At 35.8% G+C, this 19090-nt stretch overlaps 2 protein-coding genes across 2 annotated transcripts in view; one reads left to right on the forward strand and one right to left on the reverse strand.

The window, feature by feature from the left end:
- LOC120354927 (MOB kinase activator-like 2) overlaps positions 1-19090 on the reverse strand; it is a 218140-nt gene that overhangs the window by 164140 nt on the left and 34910 nt on the right. The window lies entirely within an intron of this gene.
- The window catches only part of LOC120354531, a 27522-nt gene continuing 8902 nt past the window's right edge, over positions 471-19090 (forward strand). The window contains exons 1-3 of the mRNA XM_039441861.1: positions 471-524; positions 1376-1687; positions 3121-3270. Coding sequence (XP_039297795.1) covers positions 1380-1687; positions 3121-3270 — 458 coding nt within the window. The 5' untranslated portion in view covers positions 471-524; positions 1376-1379. The remainder of the gene's footprint in view (positions 525-1375; positions 1688-3120; positions 3271-19090) is intronic.

Consider the following 19090-nt stretch of genomic DNA (forward strand, 5'->3'; position numbering starts at 1 on the left):
TTATTCGTTGATATAATTACAAATCATATGAATATGATCGGGTAGAACAACAGGCACAGTCCAAAACTATTCTGTTCCTTTAGATGAAATGTCCGAACATTTTTTCTAAAGGAACAGAATGGTATTCAAAATGTCTATCTATAATGAATTGAACGCACAAATCTGAAGACTCCACTGATCCATCTCAGTACAGTAGCTTGATGTTGTATCAGCAAAGACAAGATCACTACTAACAGATTAGCTTGCTCTAGCTTATTATTATTATGAAAAGCACACTCTAGCGATAATTTATTGTACTTTATAATATATATTTGGTTTCATTGTTTTCACAGCATTTTCTCACCTCTCAACTCATAAGCAGTATCTACACCTGAGAGGAATCAATCATACCATAGGCCGCTATCTACACCTGTACCATAGACCGCTATCTTACCATAGACCGCTATCTACACCTGTACCATAGACCGCTATCTTACCATAGACCGCTATCTACACTCGAGGAGATTCACGCACCATCAACACATGTAAGTTCATTTTTACTTAAAGTTTTCTCCTCCGAGGAGGAAAATTGTGCTCCGAGCACAGTTTTTCTCCTCCGAGGAGGAAAATTGTGCTCCGAGCACAGTTTTTCTCCTCCGAGGACAGTGTTTGTCCTCGGAGGATAAAAAACCTTCTACATTATACTGCATGCTTGTGATTTTTTCGCCTCATCTGTATGATGAGCGTCTTTTGTCTTAGACTCATCAGCATAATATATACAAAACGGTGTATGCATTACTTTTTCAAATGGTTCAACGATAATATATTTACAAAACACACATTGTAGATAGTGATAGTTATGTAAGAAATAACCATTTCTTGCAAAATAGTCTGCTCTATCAGTTAATGGTTTGCAAATGTAACAATGTAGATGGTGTGGAGCTAGTTTTTCAAAGTACTCTCCTTGTACAGATAAATCTTCTGGCATATTAGTAAATGATAAATATCTTTCTTCATATAATCGTAGAATATTATTATCGTAATTCTCATCTTCAATTGTTATATTTCCTTTCCTTCTACAATTTGGGCTAAACTTTGCATGTTCGTTGGCTACAACATCATTTTGCTCCCAATCTCCTATACAAACTGAACAAAATACGCAGCGCACAATATCCGGTTCACTTGCAAATACAAAACCGTCTTTCGCCATATTTTCTGCCGACAAATTCTGACTAGTTTTTGTCCATTTTTTATCGAATGTTAATAATCTCAATCTTTCATGTAACATTATCTGTCCTTGTGATAACATCGTGAATGTCAATTCACAACTGATTGTGAATTACATTCCTTTACACATACTATTGCTTATGTCATCCTGATCATTTTGTTTTTTCAGTATCATGCCGAGGGAACGCAGACTTCGTGGGATCAATTCAAGCGCAGTTCGCCATCGCATCAGTTTTGAGGACGAGGATATTGACATTGAGAGTGTGCTTGAGAGGACGAAAACTCGAGTGTTCGAGATAATTAGGGAGCATGCGGCACGGTATGATGCAAATGTTAAGTGGTACATAGTGCTTAACGTTTTATTGTATAAATTAGTGGTGCTGGATGACAAGGTTGATGAGTCTGTTTCATCTCTAATAAATCTACATAGTTACTCCAACATAGCGCTGAACGTGCTTGAGAACTATGAAGATTTTAATGAGCATTTTTTCTTGGCTGTGAGAAAAATCATCATGTCTTTCGAAAATTTCGTAAGACATGGGTCTGGATGGGTGTTGAAGAAAATTGAATCACTGGATGTAAATGTAATCAAATATAATCCTATATACACATCCAGTTTCATTCAAACACCCCAGTTTTTGAAAAACAAAAAATGTATTATAAATGTCAAAAATCTTTCTGACGAAAAATGTTTTTTGTGGTCGGTCCTCGCATATTTCCATCAGAAACCAAAGGACTCACACTTAACTGTAAAGTATTTGAGCAAGTTTGCTCACAGACTCAATATGCGAGGTGTAAATTTCCCGGTGACGACACGCGATATTAAGAAATTCGAAATACTCAATCCGGACATTGCAATTCACGTCATCGCGTATGACAACAAAAAATTTTTTCCCTACCGTACAAGCATTTTCCGCACGCGTAAACACCAAATTAATCTTTTAATGTTGAAAGGCGATGCAGGAAAAACACATTATTGTTTAATCAACACCGCGAACGGGAAAAACGGGCTATCGCGTCTTTTCTCCCACCTTTCAAAACACGATGGACAAGTACATGTATGCAATTTCTGTTTTCACCGGTTCATATCAAACAAATCTATAAATGTAGACGGGAAAGCAAATTTGTTGAAACATATGGAACTTTGTTCCAAGTTTGAATCTCAGCGCGTTTCATATCCTAAACGCGGAGAGACAATTAAATTCAAGAAACTAGGCGCGACGTTGAAGAAAAAGTACACTATTTACGCGGATTTAGAAACATACGTTGTGAATATTGATAATGATGATGATGATGATGATGATGATGATGATGATGATGATGATGATGATGATGATGATGATGATGATGATGATGATGATGATGATGATGATGATGATGATGATGATGATGATGATGATGATGATGATGATGATGATGATGATGATGATGATGATGATGATGATGATGATGATGATGATGATGATGATGATGATGATGATGATGATGATGATGATGATGATGATGATGATGATGATGATGATGATGATGATGATGATGATGATGATGATGATGATGATGATGATGATGATGATGATGATGATGATGATGATGATGATGATGATGACTAAACTTTGCATGTTCGTTGGCTACAACATCATTTTGCTCCCAATCTCCTATACAAACTGAACAAAATACGCAGCGCACAATATCCGGTTCACTTGCGAATACAAAACCGTCTTTCGCCATATTTTCTGCCGACAAATTCTGACTAGTTTTTGTCCATTTTTTATCGAATGTTAATAATCTCAATCTTTCATGTAACATTATCTGTCCTTGTGATAACATCGTGAATGTCAATTCACAACTGATTGTGAATTACATTCCTTTACACATACTATTGCTTATGTCATCCTGATCATTTTGTTTTTTCAGTATCATGCCGAGGGAACGCAGACTTCGTGGGATCAATTCAAGCGCAGTTCGCCATCGCATCAGTTTTGAGGACGAGGATATTGACATTGAGAGTGTGCTTGAGAGGACGAAAACTCGAGTGTTCGAGATAATTAGGGAGCATGCGGCACGGTATGATGCAAATGTTAAGTGGTACATAGTGCTTAACGTTTTATTGTATAAATTAGTGGTGCTGGATGACAAGGTTGATGAGTCTGTTTCATCTCTAATAAATCTACATAGTTACTCCAACATAGCGCTGAACGTGCTTGAGAACTATGAAGATTTTAATGAGCATTTTTTCTTGGCTGTGAGAAAAATCATCATGTCTTTCGAAAATTTCGTAAGACATGGGTCTGGATGGGTGTTGAAGAAAATTGAATCACTGGATGTAAATGTAATCAAATATAATCCTATATACACATCCAGTTTCATTCAAACACCCCAGTTTTTGAAAAACAAAAAATGTATTATAAATGTCAAAAATCTTTCTGACGAAAAATGTTTTTTGTGGTCGGTCCTCGCATATTTTCATCAGAAACCAAAGGACTCACACTTAACTGTAAAGTATTTGAGCAAGTTTGCTCACAGACTCAATATGCGAGGTGTAAATTTCCCGGTGACGACACGCGATATTAAGAAATTCGAAATACTCAATCCGGACATTGCAATTCACGTCATCGCGTATGACAACAAAAAATTTTTTCCCTACCGTACAAGCATTTTCCGCACGCGTAAACACCAAATTAATCTTTTAATGTTGAAAGGCGATGCAGGAAAAACACATTATTGTTTAATCAACACCGCGAACGGGAAAAACGGGCTATCGCGTCTTTTCTCCCACCTTTCAAAACACGATGGACAAGTACACATTTGCAATTTCTGTTTTCACCGGTTCATATCAAACAAATCTAAGAATTGTGATGGTAAAGCAAATTTGTTGAAACATATGGAACTTTGTTCCAAGTTTGAATCTCAGCGCGTTTCATATCCTAAACGCGGAGAGACAATTAAATTCAAGAAACTAGGCGCGACGTTGAAGAAAAAGTACACTATTTACGCGGATTTAGAAACATACGTTGTGAATATTGATAATGATGATGATGATGATTCCGATTCCGATGAAATTACTCGTAGTTACACCAAGAAAACGGCGCGGCATATTCCTTGCGGGTATTGTTTCGTTGTTATAGATGTAAACGGAGAAATTGCCTACGGACCTGTACTCCATAGATCGAGTAGTTTAGACGAAAAAATCATGGAGAAATTTCTTCAGGAAATTACAGATCTTGGCGAAATTTTGTATGAGGATATGAAACGTGAAATTCCGATGCAACATTTGACCGAAAGTGAAGAGCGCGAATTTCAAAATTCAGTAAACTGCGGGCTTTGTGCTGAACCGTTCTCAGAAACCGATATTAAATGTCGTCACCACGCGCATGAAACCGGTAATTACCTATGTGCAGCACACGTTTCTTGCAATTTAACAGCGCGTACTCCAGATTACATTTCGTGTTATTTCCATAATTTCTCCGGTTTTGATTCGCATTTTATCCTGAAAGCGCTCGGTAAATGTAAAAAAGAAATTTCCTGCATCGCAAATACGTCAGAAAGATTTTTGACACTTTCGGTAGGCAAAATTAAATTTCTAGATTCCTACAAGTTTATGTCTGAATCCTTGGAAGTATTGGTGCGTAATTTGGTAGAAAGTACAGACATGGAAAAGAAGTTCGAAAGATTATTTTCGGTGTTTCATGATCCACCTCGCGAACACAGACAGCTCTTGTTGAAAAAAGGAGTATATCCCTACTCGTACATGAGCTGTCCCGAAAAATTCGCGGAAACATCGCTCCCTCCCATTGAATGTTTTCATAACGACTTAACTGATACACCTCTGTCTCGCGAAGAATATGAGCATGCGCAAAGAGTGTTCTCAACATTCAAGCTGAAAAATCTGGGTGAATATCACGATTTTTATTTATGTTTGGACGTAATGCTATTAGCAACAGTATTTGAATCCATGAGGTCTACGCTTTTTAGCTCATACGGCCTCGATGTGACCCATTTTCTTTCCCTCGCGGACTTCACCTGGAATTGCATGTTGAAGTACACTAAAGTCGAATTGCAATTACTTACAGATCCGGACATGCATCTCATGTTCGAAGCGGGAATGAGAGGCGGGGTCTCATTTATCGGTAAACGTTATTGTGAGGCGAATAATAAACATCTACCTGAGACATACGATCCCTCAAAACCGTCTAATTATCTCCTTTACGTGGATGCTAATTCTCTTTACGCGGATGCTATGAGCAGACCCCTCCCTTTTGGGAATTTCAAATTCCTCACAGAGGAAGAAATTTCCAAACTTGATTTCGCGAATTTGGACAGCAATTCAGGAACTGGTTACATAATTGAATGCGATCTCGAGTACCCGAAAGATTTACACGATAAACATGCCAGCTTCCCTCTCGCGCCGCAACACTTAACTCCCCCGCGGGAATTGCTGTCCGAGTATCAGACAAATGAGAACGGTCAGGGAGTGACCAGAAAACTCATGAACACACTTTTTAACCGTGAAAAGTACATTGTACACTATGTCAATTTAAAACTCTACCTTCAGCTCGGTTTGAAATTATTGAAAGTGCATCGCGTCATTAGTTTTTCCCAATCTCCCTGGCTGAAAAGCTACATCGACTTCAATATCCGGAATAGACAGAACGCGAAAAATAAATTTGAAATATCCTTCTTTAAGGCCTGTTGCAATCTTTGTTTTGGTAAGACTATACAATCAGTTCGGAAACACATTAATGTTAAAATTATTACAGACGAAAAACGATTAGACAAGTACATTTCAAATCCGTTATGCAAACGCTGGCAAATAATTAGTCCGGACGTGATCGCGGTTTTCTCTCGCAAGTTGGAACTTAAAATGAACAAACCTGTCTATTCCGGCTTCAGTGTACTGGAGTTGAGTAAATTCCATATGTACGAATTCTTTTATTGCAAATTACAAAAAATCGTACCCTGGAACCGCGTAGAACTCTGTATGACCGACACCGACAGTTTTCTTCTAAACCTAAAAGTCGAAGATGTGTATCAGTTGATCAAAGATAATTTGACCCTTTTCGATACTTCTAACTATCCACCTGCCCACCCTTGCTTTTCCATGGAAAGAAATAAAGTTGTAGGTAAGTTTAAGGATGAAACGGGCTCAAGGCCGATCTCTAAATTTATAGGTCTTAGATCGAAACTTTACAGCTTTTTAGTTGGTAATGAGAATGATGACGAGGTTGTAAATAAATGCGTAGCAAAAGGAGTAAAGTCATCGGTTAAATGTAGAAAACTTAATTTTAATTTGTATAAGAAATCATTGTTTGAACGTAGTGTACATGTAGAAAAATTTAGTATGTTAAGATCCTATAACCATAGTATGTTTCAGGTCGAATGTGCAAAAATTTGTTTGAGTCCTTATGACGATAAAAGATACATTGCAGAAGATGGTCTGAATACTCTCCCTTTCGGTCATTATAGTCTCAACACTTCAACTGATTGATCAGTATGTGCTGTGACAATCATCCAACACCACTAATTTGATTTGTCTGTTGTAAATATCATGAATATTATTAGATCTAAGCTAGCTTTAGAGCTTCATAGCGTGCCGCGTGTGAACTATCCCACTCGCAAGTATGAACTGAAAAGTGAAAAAGATCTCCTTCAAGCAGACCTTATTGAAATGATAAGTTTATCACGTTTTAATAAGGGTTATAAATATATCTTAGTTGTTATTAATTGTTTTACAAAATTTGCATATTGTGTACCATTAAAAGACAAGACAAGTCAATCTGTATTTAACGCTCTCCAACCAATTATTTCTAAAAATAAGGGCATTAAGCTGTTCCAAACAGATCAGGGAACAGAATTCTTCAATTCAAAAGTTAAAGCATTATTAGATAAATATAGTATTAAACATTACCATGTTTTTACCGATAAGAAAGCATCCATAGTTGAACGGCTGATTAGAACACTTAAAGCAAAAATTTATAGATATTTAACTGAGCATGGAACAAAAAACTGGTTAACCAATCTAGACAGTTTAGTTAAAAATTATAATGCTACAGTGCACAGTTCAATTAGAATGAAACCTAAAGATGTGGGGAAAAAAGATCGTACACATGTTTTATCGTCATTGAATTCTGCATTCAATAGACGATATAAATTGAAAAATTCAAAACCAAAATTTAAGCTAGGCGATATCGTGCGAATCTCGAAGAAACGATTATTTTTCGATAAATCTTATAACATAAACTGGAGCGCAGAGTATTTTGTGATTCATTCTATATTTCCTTCCAAACCTATAACCTACTCACTGAGAGATCTAAACGGTGAAGTAATTAGTGGGCGGTTTTATGCAGAAGAAATTAAAAAAACGCAATTAAACGAAATGGAGAGACAAGTGTATTTGATTGAAAAAATATTAAAACGTGATAAAAAAGGATTGTTAGTGAAATGGATTGGATTTTCTAAACCTAGCTATATTAGTAAAGATCAATTATTAGATGAAAAATAATCAATTGTAAATATCATGATGTACATTTGTTGAAAATATATTAGCTCCTCATAAAAAATTGCTTCTCATTTCGTAATATAAGAATCCATAATCTGTCTGATGATGTGGAGAGGAGGTGGTCTGCATTCCAATCTCTGGGAAACGCCTCTCTATACATCATCATCACCTCGGTCATTGTTCAGTGGCTTATCAGATCACGCTCTGTACGTTTGTAATCATGAGCCAATTACCAATTGTTAACTTTGATACCTTAATTACAAATAAAGAAAAGCCTACATTTTGTAAAAATGGGAATCTGCTACCTCACAATGCGCGAATGTTAATAATTTCTCCTAGTGCTGGAGGAAAAACAAATCTCTTATTTAATTTAGTATTTGCTGAAAATGGTTTAAAATTTAAGCACATTTACTTATTTAGTAAAAGTTTATATCAACCAAAATATGTCTTTTTAAAACAGGTATTTGCAGGTTTGAAAAATATCGGATTTCACATGAAAGATGATGTGAGTCAAATTCCCCATCCAAACCGAATCCCTGAATATAGCTTGGTAATTTTTGATGACTTGCAACTGAGTAATGTGCCACAGATTAGAGAATATTTTACAATGGGTCGTCATCGTAATATTGATACTGCATATTTAATTCAGAGTTATGGTGCCACACAGAAACATTTCACTAGAGATAACGCAAATATGATAATAATTTTTAAGATGGATTTATTGAGTCTCAAATTAATTCACAGAGATCATGTTGGAGGAGATATGTCTTATAAAGATTTCAGTAAACTTTGTCATACAGTTTGGAATCGTAAACCGCATAACTTTCTTACAATTTTAAAAGAATGTACTATAAAGGAAGGAAAATATCGGGATTCACTGGACACGATACTTTCCCCTCAGTAGAGATTAATTCTTTGTACAGTCATGTTGTCTAAAACACATAAGAGTAGGAGGAGGAGGGGGAGGAAGAGGAGAGGAAATAGCTTAGTAAATAACAGGAAGGAGAATTTAATAGAAACGATTAAGACATTACGAAAGGTGATTAGTGACAAGCATAAAAGCCTTATTAATTTTGAAAAACGAACGGATGAATTCAATAGGAAATCTCTTTCGCCATTAATTGAACCTATAATTGAATTGGGAAAAACCAAATCTACATTACATTCTAATCATGATGTAAAAAAGGAAGAAGTAAAAGAGGAACAAGAGAGTATGGAAATTGATAATGAAGATGATGATGATGATGAGTATGAAGATGAGGAAGAGGGAGAGGAGGATGGTGATGATGATGATGTTGGTGCTAGCAGAATCAATGATTTGTTGAGCAAATACCTAACAGTGTTTCATAAGGAAAAGTTGAATAATTCAATTACTTATGGAGTTTCATACAAAGATCAAAGTGAAAAGTATTATATCGGTGATATACAGGTAATATTTGATAATGGATATATAGATGTTGATAAAGAAAGAATTCAATTAACTCGCGGATTACTCGAATTATTATTCAAAGCGAGACCAAACAGAAATCTTTATAATAATGATGACCTTGACAAGTACAAACGTATCTTATTACTTACTGGCGTACATTTAGATCGAAGAGGCTATGTTAAACGTAATCATGGAATTAAATCGCAATTGATTCAGAAATTATTTCCCAGTAAAAAACTTGTTAAAAAGAAGGGACAAGGTTTGTTGAATTTTGCAAAAAATATTTCTCATGAAAGAAATTACCAATACTTTGATAGTTTTGATGAACTAGTGGAAAGATTAAATTTACTCTATTCCTCAAAAGCTTCTGGGAATTCTGCTCATGATGTTGAGATTTCATCTATACTAGAAGAGCTCAGAGAAGCAAAACTAATTATTTAGTGTCACGATGACCTTGCATCGATTCGGACGGATTGAAACACCTACTGCTACCGCTTCAACTGCTGAGGTTTCCTGTAATATTGATGTCATAACACAGACTATAATTGATTCAATAAATCAGCAGGGAATCAGTGAAGCTGTTAAAAGTTCATTACAGACTTTTAGTGCAAATATTGATAAAGTTATCATAGAGAGAACACAAACTCTACAGAGTGCATTAGGAGAAGTGAAAAATTTATCAGATACCTTTTCAACCCAGTTGGTTAGTATTGACAAAAATAAGGTTGATAAATCTTATTTGGACGAAAAATTGAAAGCCATTTCTGATAAAATTAAAAATTTAGAGATCTTGGACAGAAACTATCTTAACACTAAACTGAAACAGCTTAGTACAGAAATTTTTACTAAAGTGAATGAAACACAACCGTCAGTAATTGATAATAAATATTTAGATACTGTTTTGGAGAAATTGACTAGTAAAAATATAACTAAGGAAGAATTTGAAAAAAGATTATCTGGAATGGCAGACGCAATAAAAGCTACTATTTTTGATGGGATTAAACAATTCGTTACAAAGGATGCTGTTAATGGTCTGATTAAACAAATTACTGAGCAATATGCACAAAAAACTGATTTAAAAGATTTTATTAAGAAAGATGAATTGGATCTTGCTGTTAAAAAGGTTAATGATGAACTAACAACCTTGATTACAAATTCTGAAAAAGATACTGTGATGAGACTGCAATGTTCACCCGCTTTTATAGATTATTTAAAATTATTCATTCACAAAATGGCCTACGATATTGTAAGGAATTACGCAAAAGTTAGTTTTAATATGAATTGGATAGAAGCTAAACAACATAATTTGACTGAGGAACAGGTGGGAGATTTGATTACATCGAAAATGGGTCTTGGTCAATATGCTGGGTTTGTATTAGCCCCAAAAGAAAATCTATAACGAGCGGTAAGCATAGCTGGCGAGGGAAAGCAGAGCTGGTGAGGAGGTCCGAATTGGGTGCATACCCATCACTCAGTCGCTCACTCACTCAAGGCCGGGCAACGCCCTCCCGACCTTCACAAGCCCGTCCCGAGGAGCAGAATGGATTCACTTCAACTGGCAGTATAGGAAGGCAGGATTAAAAAGGAACTTTGGATTTCTCTTTCGTAATAGAGGAAAAAGCAGTAGCGAGAATAGGAGATAACGCATGGGGCCATCTGTTTTTGAAATGCAATCTGAATAGATGAATTCAAAGTATTATTCCAAATTAATAGAAAATTTCCATTTTTCTTTTAGATAGTGTAATGATTAATTAACTTTAGTTAATGTTCAACCATTGAGTTGAAAGGTAATGACAATGGTGGTATGTAAGAGAAAGCAAAGTGGAAGAAAACGGGGGAGAGGCTTCTTAAGCTCGGCGGCGAAAGTACTTAAGGGGGCGGCAGGGACTGCTACAGGTATTACTTCAACTATTTTAAATAAATTGATCGATGTAACACCCTTTGAAATCCCAATAGCACCTGGTACCAGTATTGCGGACCAGGAACGAAACTTGAAAAGCGATTAGCACGTGGAGATCCTGGAATAAACAAACTTGACCAGGCTTGTAAGGCCCACGATATAGCATATTCACTAAATAGTGATAATTCTAATCGAGCCAAAGCTGACAGAATTCTAGCGAACGCAGCGTGGGAAATTTTTAAAAATCCGAAAACTCCCCTAGCCGAGAGAGGTCTCAGTTACCTTGTTACGAATGTAATGAAAGCTAAAAATTACTTTGGTGGTTCTTTGAGAAAGAAGAAGAAGAAGAAGAAGAATGAGAGGAGAAGTTATAGTAATGATATTAGACGCAAGGCTATAGCTCAGTTGAAACAACATATAGCAGGTAAAGGGTATTATTTGAAGCCGTACCCCCCGCTTAGTGGTGGGCGACTTTTAATTCCACCCCCACCCCCACCATCATCATCATATGGTGTGAGTTTATTCCCTCAAGTTAAGAAACGTAGAACAACAAAGAAGAGGTCAAAGAAGAGCAAGAAAAAACCATGAATATTGAAGGAGAATTGAGTAACTATGATTTAATGGATTGGGCTAGCTTATTACAAATTCGTTTAAGAGGAATATATATGCTAGATGCATTACCCAAAAAAATTCTAAAAAACGAAAATGCGATCGTGAATTTGGACAAGCACAGCCAACCGGGGACACACTGGATTGCATATAAGAAAGTAGGCTCTAATGTATGGTATTTTGATCCAATTGGAAATTTACAACCTCCATACGAATTGGACAAATATTGGAAAAAAGAAAATGGAGTAAATATATTTTATAATTTGGATCACTTGCAACCATTAGATAGTGATATTTGTGGCCATCTCACGTTATTGTTTCTTGCAAATCAGTTGTAATTAAGTGTTTGTGTTGAACACACAAGATGGTCGTTATAACGTTAAGATCAAAGTCAAGTAACCTTTACGAACATTTACAAGAAATTATAGAATTGGACAAAAATAGTGAATGGGAAATTGGTCTGATTAATTTTTGTAGTTACAATAGTATAGCAAATGTAAACAAAGGAACAAATTCTAGCTTCAAATATGGTGATAAGTTAATCTTGTTGGATACCGGTGCATATGAGCTTGAGGATATTATAAAGTCTATAAAGCATAAATTGAACTATGATGAGAAGAAGAATAGACTTATTATACGTGCAAATGCAAATACTATGAAGATTGAAATTTATTCTGATAAGCCTATTGATTTAACACGTTCTGATTCGATTGCTAAGATACTAGGTTTTGATAATGTAGTTTTACAAGCAAATAAATGGCATTATTCCAAACATCTGGTTAACATATCGAGCATTGATGGTATTCTTGTTGAATGTAATTTAGCATGTGGCAGTTACTTTAACGGAAAAGAAAAACATATAATCTACGAATTTTTGCCAAAGGTTCCTAGCGGTTATTTAATAAATGAAGTACCCTCTCCAATTATTTATGTACCTTTGAATACACGTCGAATTCAAACTATTAATGTAAAGGTAACAGACCAGAACGGATCGTTTATTGATTTCCGCGGAGATACAATTACAATTAGACTACACATACGTGAAAAACAAAAGTAATGGGATATCTTATTTTCAACCCGCGTACGCGTAGTACGTGTACGCATAATCAAGTCATTAGAGAAAAGGTCGCGATAGCGTCAACATCTAGTAAAAGCAATAGGGCGTTATCAGCTAAAAGTGCGAGAACTTTGGAAAGATTAGGTTTTATAGTTAATTGGCGACATGTCAGGAGGCGCCGCAATTAGTGATATTCTGGATGTGGAGACAGAGCTTCAGTTTTATAATGACATAACCAAATTCCAGTTTCATACACATACAGTTTATTCAGGACAAGAAATAAAAAACTCTGATGAAGCTCGAATTGGAATAAATTCATTGGATGTTTATACTTTACCTTGCAAATCATTTATATTAATTGAGGGAACGGTGAGCTGTACAAAACCAGCAGCGCCTGCGATTACAGTAGCAGGAGAGGCAACTCAACCGGCTGGTGCGCCCATTGCGGCAGACTATAAATTAAGCAGTAACATAGTGGGCAACCTTTTTGATGAAATACGATACGAATTAGCAGGTCAACAAATTTCCAAATCAAGATTAATTGGTTTAACTTCTACAATTAAAGCTATTCTTGTGAAGAACGCATCTGATAAAAACACATATCATTTAGCTGGTTTTGATAGAGCAGGATATGAGCTAACAGATAATAAATTCACTTTCTGTGTGCCGTTGAAATTAATCCTTCCATTTTTTGAAGATTTTCAAAGAATAATTTTAAACTTGAAACAAGAGCTTGTATTATTGAGGTCGCCCTCAGACCTCAATTGCGTCGAGTCTGCAACCGGTACAGAGGTTAGTGTAAAAATTACTAAGCTCCAATGGCGGATGCCCTACATTACTTTAGAAGATCATGTGCGATTGAAATTTTTGAGACTGCTCGATGCCGACACTCCACTGAAATTAAGTTTCCGCCATTGGGAAATTTGTGAATTACCAAATTTGCAAAATTCACTTGTTCATTCTTGGTCAGTACGCACAACATCGAATTTTGATACTCCAAAATATGTTATAATTGCATTTCAAACTGATCGAAAGAATAAAATTAAAAAATCAATATCTAATTTTGACAGCTGTAATATTTACAATGTTAAAGTATATTTGAATAGTGAGTATTATCCATACGAAAATCTGCTAGGTAAGAAGGAGGTTTTATACCGCATGTTCCTGGATTTCGCACCCTCGTATTATAATCATTCAATCAATAGCGAACTCGGAACAGAAATCGATTTTAAAACGTTTTGTGAATCAACACCGCTGATTGTTGTAGATTGTTCACACCAACCAAGTCATTTGAAATCATCGACAGATGTTCGTATTGAAATGGAATTTAATAGTGCAGTACCTGCAAATACTTCCGCGTATTGTGTTTTAATTAGCGATCGTGTGATGGAGTACACGCCACTCACGAGCATGGTGAAAGAAGTTCAGTAATTTGTTGATAGAGTGCATCACTGCAGGTTATATAAGGTGTGTACTGCACCAAATGTAAGCCATTATCAGTTTTACCTTTGAACAGGAATCATGTCCTATTCTTTGTGTTCTGATATTTTGGTGGACAAGCCACAAACTCGCTCTATCCAGTGTGATCTTGATTCTGATATTTTGGACAAAGCTCAGTCGTCGCTACTTTACGATATTGAATCAACAAATTTCTATTATGAACCAAGGAGAAGCAGTACACCAATCCAGAAGTCGGGAGAGGAGGAGGGGGAGGGGGCGCCAGAGGTGGAGGAACAGAAACGTGAAGAGGAACAGAAAGGAGTGCAAAAGCAGACACCTACGAAAATTGCTACGGTTGATCTTCACTGGTTTAAACAAACTTGTAATCAAATTATTGTGAAAGAACTTGCTATTGTCGATGAGAGCAATAATTATGTTGTATTTCATTTCAAATCACCATTTCCAAAGATGGAATTGACTACAAAATTGTTTAACGACGTAACATGGCTGGAACGTAACTATCATAAAATAAAATGGAGCGATGGAGATTTGGAATGGAATGAGACAATTATCCGTGAATACCTCGCAGGTTATGAAAAAATTTTTACAAAAGGAACTGAGAAAGCAAAGTTTTTGAGAAGATTGCATTCTAACGTACAATGCATACCGGAGGACTTTCTCAAGCCCGATTTCAGCTTTTTCACCACTTCGTGGTGTTATGATGCATGTAAGATACATAAGTATAGACCCGATGGAAGGTGTGCTTTATTCTCTGCCCAACATTATAATTCTCTGCTGTTTAAAAATATGTATCAAACAAATAATTTCTTGTGCGAGAATACTCGTATGAAAAGTATGAAATTGGCGCCTATGTATACGAATGCTCAGAAAAGAAACTTTGCACGTTATGGATTCTTCTACAACGGAAAGGAATTACAGTGTGTTTATTGCTCGCATGCACTGAGACTGCATAAAGCTCGCACGTGTTGTCTGTCTACAGACAAAGAAAGACCGTTTAATTACTCTATAATAGTGCCAGCCTACACATAGTTTTACTACTCGACAACGATGGATCCGGCAAAGTGGTTAGCTGCTGACAACGAATTGGAAGTGAGGTTAAAAAACTGCATAGACTGGTATGATGAGTGTGAAAGTGCAATTCAGAAATCATCTAGTGAAAATTATAGTTTGGCGAAACAATTAAAGGCTATTTTTCTAAGCACAGTTAATTTGAACGATATAAAAGACTATTTGTGCTATTACCGTCCATACAATTTGTCTGTAGATAAATTGATTAAAATTGAAGATGAAGTTATGATGTATTGTTGTAGTGAAATTTTTTAATTCAGATATTTCCTCGAACATTTTGGTTTAGTATCAGTGTAGACTTGATTGAGTGAGCACGCGAGAAACGCCCCCTCAGACACAACTGTTACAGCTTGAGCTTATCAAGAGATACGCCCCCTCAGAGTCAACTCTGTTACAGCTAAGTGCACATTATTGTTCATAACATAATCGAGGTCATGCAGTGTTTTAGCTTTGCTAAATTCAAAAAATTATCTCGCCTCTTGATGTCAATTTCATTCAATGAATTTGATTCTATTGCAAAAAATATTAAATTTTCAACAGGATTCCAAGGCGATGATTTACCGTTAACAAAAACAGAAAATGTACATTTTCCAATTTTATCTGAGATTTTCGAATTATTGAACATACTAGATACAGGTCATCTACATTATTGTAGTGCAAATGATTTCTCAACTATTGTTACAAATACCGATGAACTTTGGAAATGCTTGTATGACATTGCAGATAAAAAATGTAAAAGATCAACTTAGATCATTCTGTTAAGACATCAATAGAGCTGATACCCCAAGTGATATAGGTCTGAGGATATCTATAGCCATTTTTGGAATGCTTGTTCGTACTAAATTTACTATAGATATTCTCGGAGAGCACACTTAAAAAGCAACGCCTGCGGTTTGTACAGCACATAGAAAATTTGTGAAATTTTTCTTAACTGTCGGGTGGAAAGCAAACCAATCACTTTTTACAGTATAAAGATGGATTCACTTTAATTTGTCAGTAGAAAAGGGAAAAAGGGACATTATACAGATTCACTCATTTAGCATTCACTTTAATTTGACAGTATAAAGATGTATTCACTCAGTATAAAGATGGATTCACTTTGCATTTAAAGATTTTAGGGTTGCATTTAAAGTAATATCCTTGCATTTAAAGATCCTTGCAACTAACTCTAGAACGAGAAACTTAAAGAGTAATAGGGTTTTAGCACATCTACAAAAGAGTTTCTTATCTATACTAGACTGGAATTTAATCTGTCAGTATAAGTTGAATTGGGTTCTTAGAGCTTCATGATGCTGACTTAAGATCTGACTGAGAGAATAATTTGAGCATATCTTCCAAGGTTGACTCTCACTGTCAGTATAACATTAGATGGAGTCACTTTAATTTGACAGTAGAAAGATGGATTCACTTTAATTTGACAGTAGAAAGATGGATTCACTTTAATTTGACAGTAGAAAGATGGATTCACTTTAATTTGACAGTAGAAAAGGGAAAAAGGGAAATTTTTTTTCCCTCCCCCTCGTCCTCACTGGGAGAGGGGTGAGGGTGAGGGAGAGGGAGAGGGAGAAGGAGAGGGAGAAGGAGAGGAGAGGGAGAAGGAGAGGGAGAGGGAGAAGGAGAGGGAGAAGGAGAGGGAGAAGGAGAGGGGGGAGGAGAGGGGGGCGCAGAGGGGGAGGGGGGAGGGGGAGGGGGATTTGCGCAAAAATTTTTCCTTATTTCTCGCGGATTGCGCAAAAATTCTTCCTTGAACTGTCTATATAAGGCTACTACAAGCATAAAGTAGAATTCCTTTTGAATATTACCATTTGAGTTCACTATTCAAATTGGCAAGAACATTTATATGAAATCTATACTTATAAAATTCTTATCTGGCTCACTGACTTACTCACTCACTCACTGATAACGATTTCTGAAAAACTACTGGATGGATTGCAAGAAAGCTTGGAGTATAGCTTTCTCATAGGTCCTAAGTGCCCACTGAGGCGATATTTCATCTCTAAGGATGGTTTTTAAGGGTTTGAAGTTCATCTTTTAGCATGTATATTTTTATTTTTCCAATCTCTCAAATGTAATAATTCAAATGTCCATACAATGTTCTTAGTAGAACTATAATCTAGAGAGAGTACCTTTTCGTAACAGTTGTTACGGTTGAATTTGGATACTAAATTGATTAACAGTCTAATTCTGTCAGGTTCACCTAAGTTGAGGATGTTTTCTAAACAAGATATGAGTTATGTCACTTCATTTGGTAGAAGCTAAAGAACTTGAAATACATTTATTGAGCAATAACTTGATTACGCACTGCTGCTTCAATCGGGGTCATTCTTGAGGGTATAGATATTTTTTATTAATTCTCAATGTTTCATGAAACAAAATTTTATGACGGGAGTTGCTTTTATCAATTGATCCGATTCTATCAATACTATTTGTGTTTGTATATTCGACAGATCTCGGAAAACGCTTCAACAATTTCGATGAAATTTGGATTATTCAGATATATGGAGGATCTTTTTAAAACTTCAGAAGTATCCGTTGCAGAATCTCTGTGTAAAGAATGAGGAAATTCGGTCAAAATTTACTTGGGAAAACAAAAGGGTTGATAATTAAAACGACCAAATAGCTTTCGTTGCTTTCCCAAATGTAGAAATATCTTTTCTACTATCTTGTATCTTTATCTTTTCTCCTATCTTTTATAAAAGTAAGGCGCTTTTCTCCTGAATCAATTATCCCCAAAAATTAATTGTTTCACCAAAGAAAATAGAAGGTAGCTTTCGATAAAAATTATGGAGAATATGCATGACTTGTTGATTTTCACTTCAAACTGTCAGTATCACCTATCAATAGCATCAATGATCCACATTCAAACATTGCTGACACATTGATGTGAAATGTACTATAATTTATTCACATTAGATTAGAATATCGAGGAACGAGCTTGGCTCTGGAGTACAGAAGCATAAAAAAACTATTACGAAAGAAGAAATTATAATAACATCCATACAGAAATGTTCTATCTAATCACAGTAAATTGAGATTAATTCCCAGAGGAATGCAAAAATTTCCCTCACAAACGCCCAGTTGCACAAAAGCCGGTTAAATTTTAATCCTGATTGACTTCACGTGAAGCAATCAGAGAAGACCATTTCAAAAAGATGGATCTACTGGAATTAATCAGGATTGAAAATAACCCAGCTTTTTTGCAACCGGCACTAAGTACCTGATTGAATGGTTACAAAAGTTCAACAGCTGAGTCATAATTTTGACACAGTCCCACACACATGAACTTTCTCATTCACTTCCATCACCAACAGACGACGAAATACCATTATCATCTGTTTTTCCAAGGATGAATAATAATTATCCTTTTAATGTCCTTCAGTGAGTTTTCCCAGAGATGAGACCTAGTGCACTCGAATCTTTATATTATAAACCTACTATGTTCTGAATTTCGTGAGAATCGTTAGAGCCGTTTTCGAGATCCGGTGAAATACAAACATCAAATACAAATACAAACATCTAAACATCTGAACATCTAAACATATAAACAGAAGTTGCTCGTTTAATACTATAGGATGAAGAACATTATATTAATGATCACACCTGTTTCAATATTATTTATGGCATTTTTGCATTTCATCTCAGCTGTTACTCTCATTATAGAAATGCGACTATTTCTCCAGCTTCTGCTGAATTAATTCCCCTGTTGCTCTTTGTTTGTACGCAGCCATGGACTTTAGAGACTTTACACCCAGTTGCACATGACTCTGTTAACTCCCAATCCAGACTAAATATCACGAGAATCAATAAGAGGATCCTTCTTTCATCTAAAATAAAACTCCTGGGTAACTAAGTATTATAGGAATG

This window comes from Nilaparvata lugens, chromosome X (genome assembly GCF_014356525.2).
Source record: "Nilaparvata lugens isolate BPH chromosome X, ASM1435652v1, whole genome shotgun sequence".
Lineage (NCBI taxonomy): Eukaryota > Metazoa > Arthropoda > Insecta > Hemiptera > Delphacidae > Nilaparvata > Nilaparvata lugens.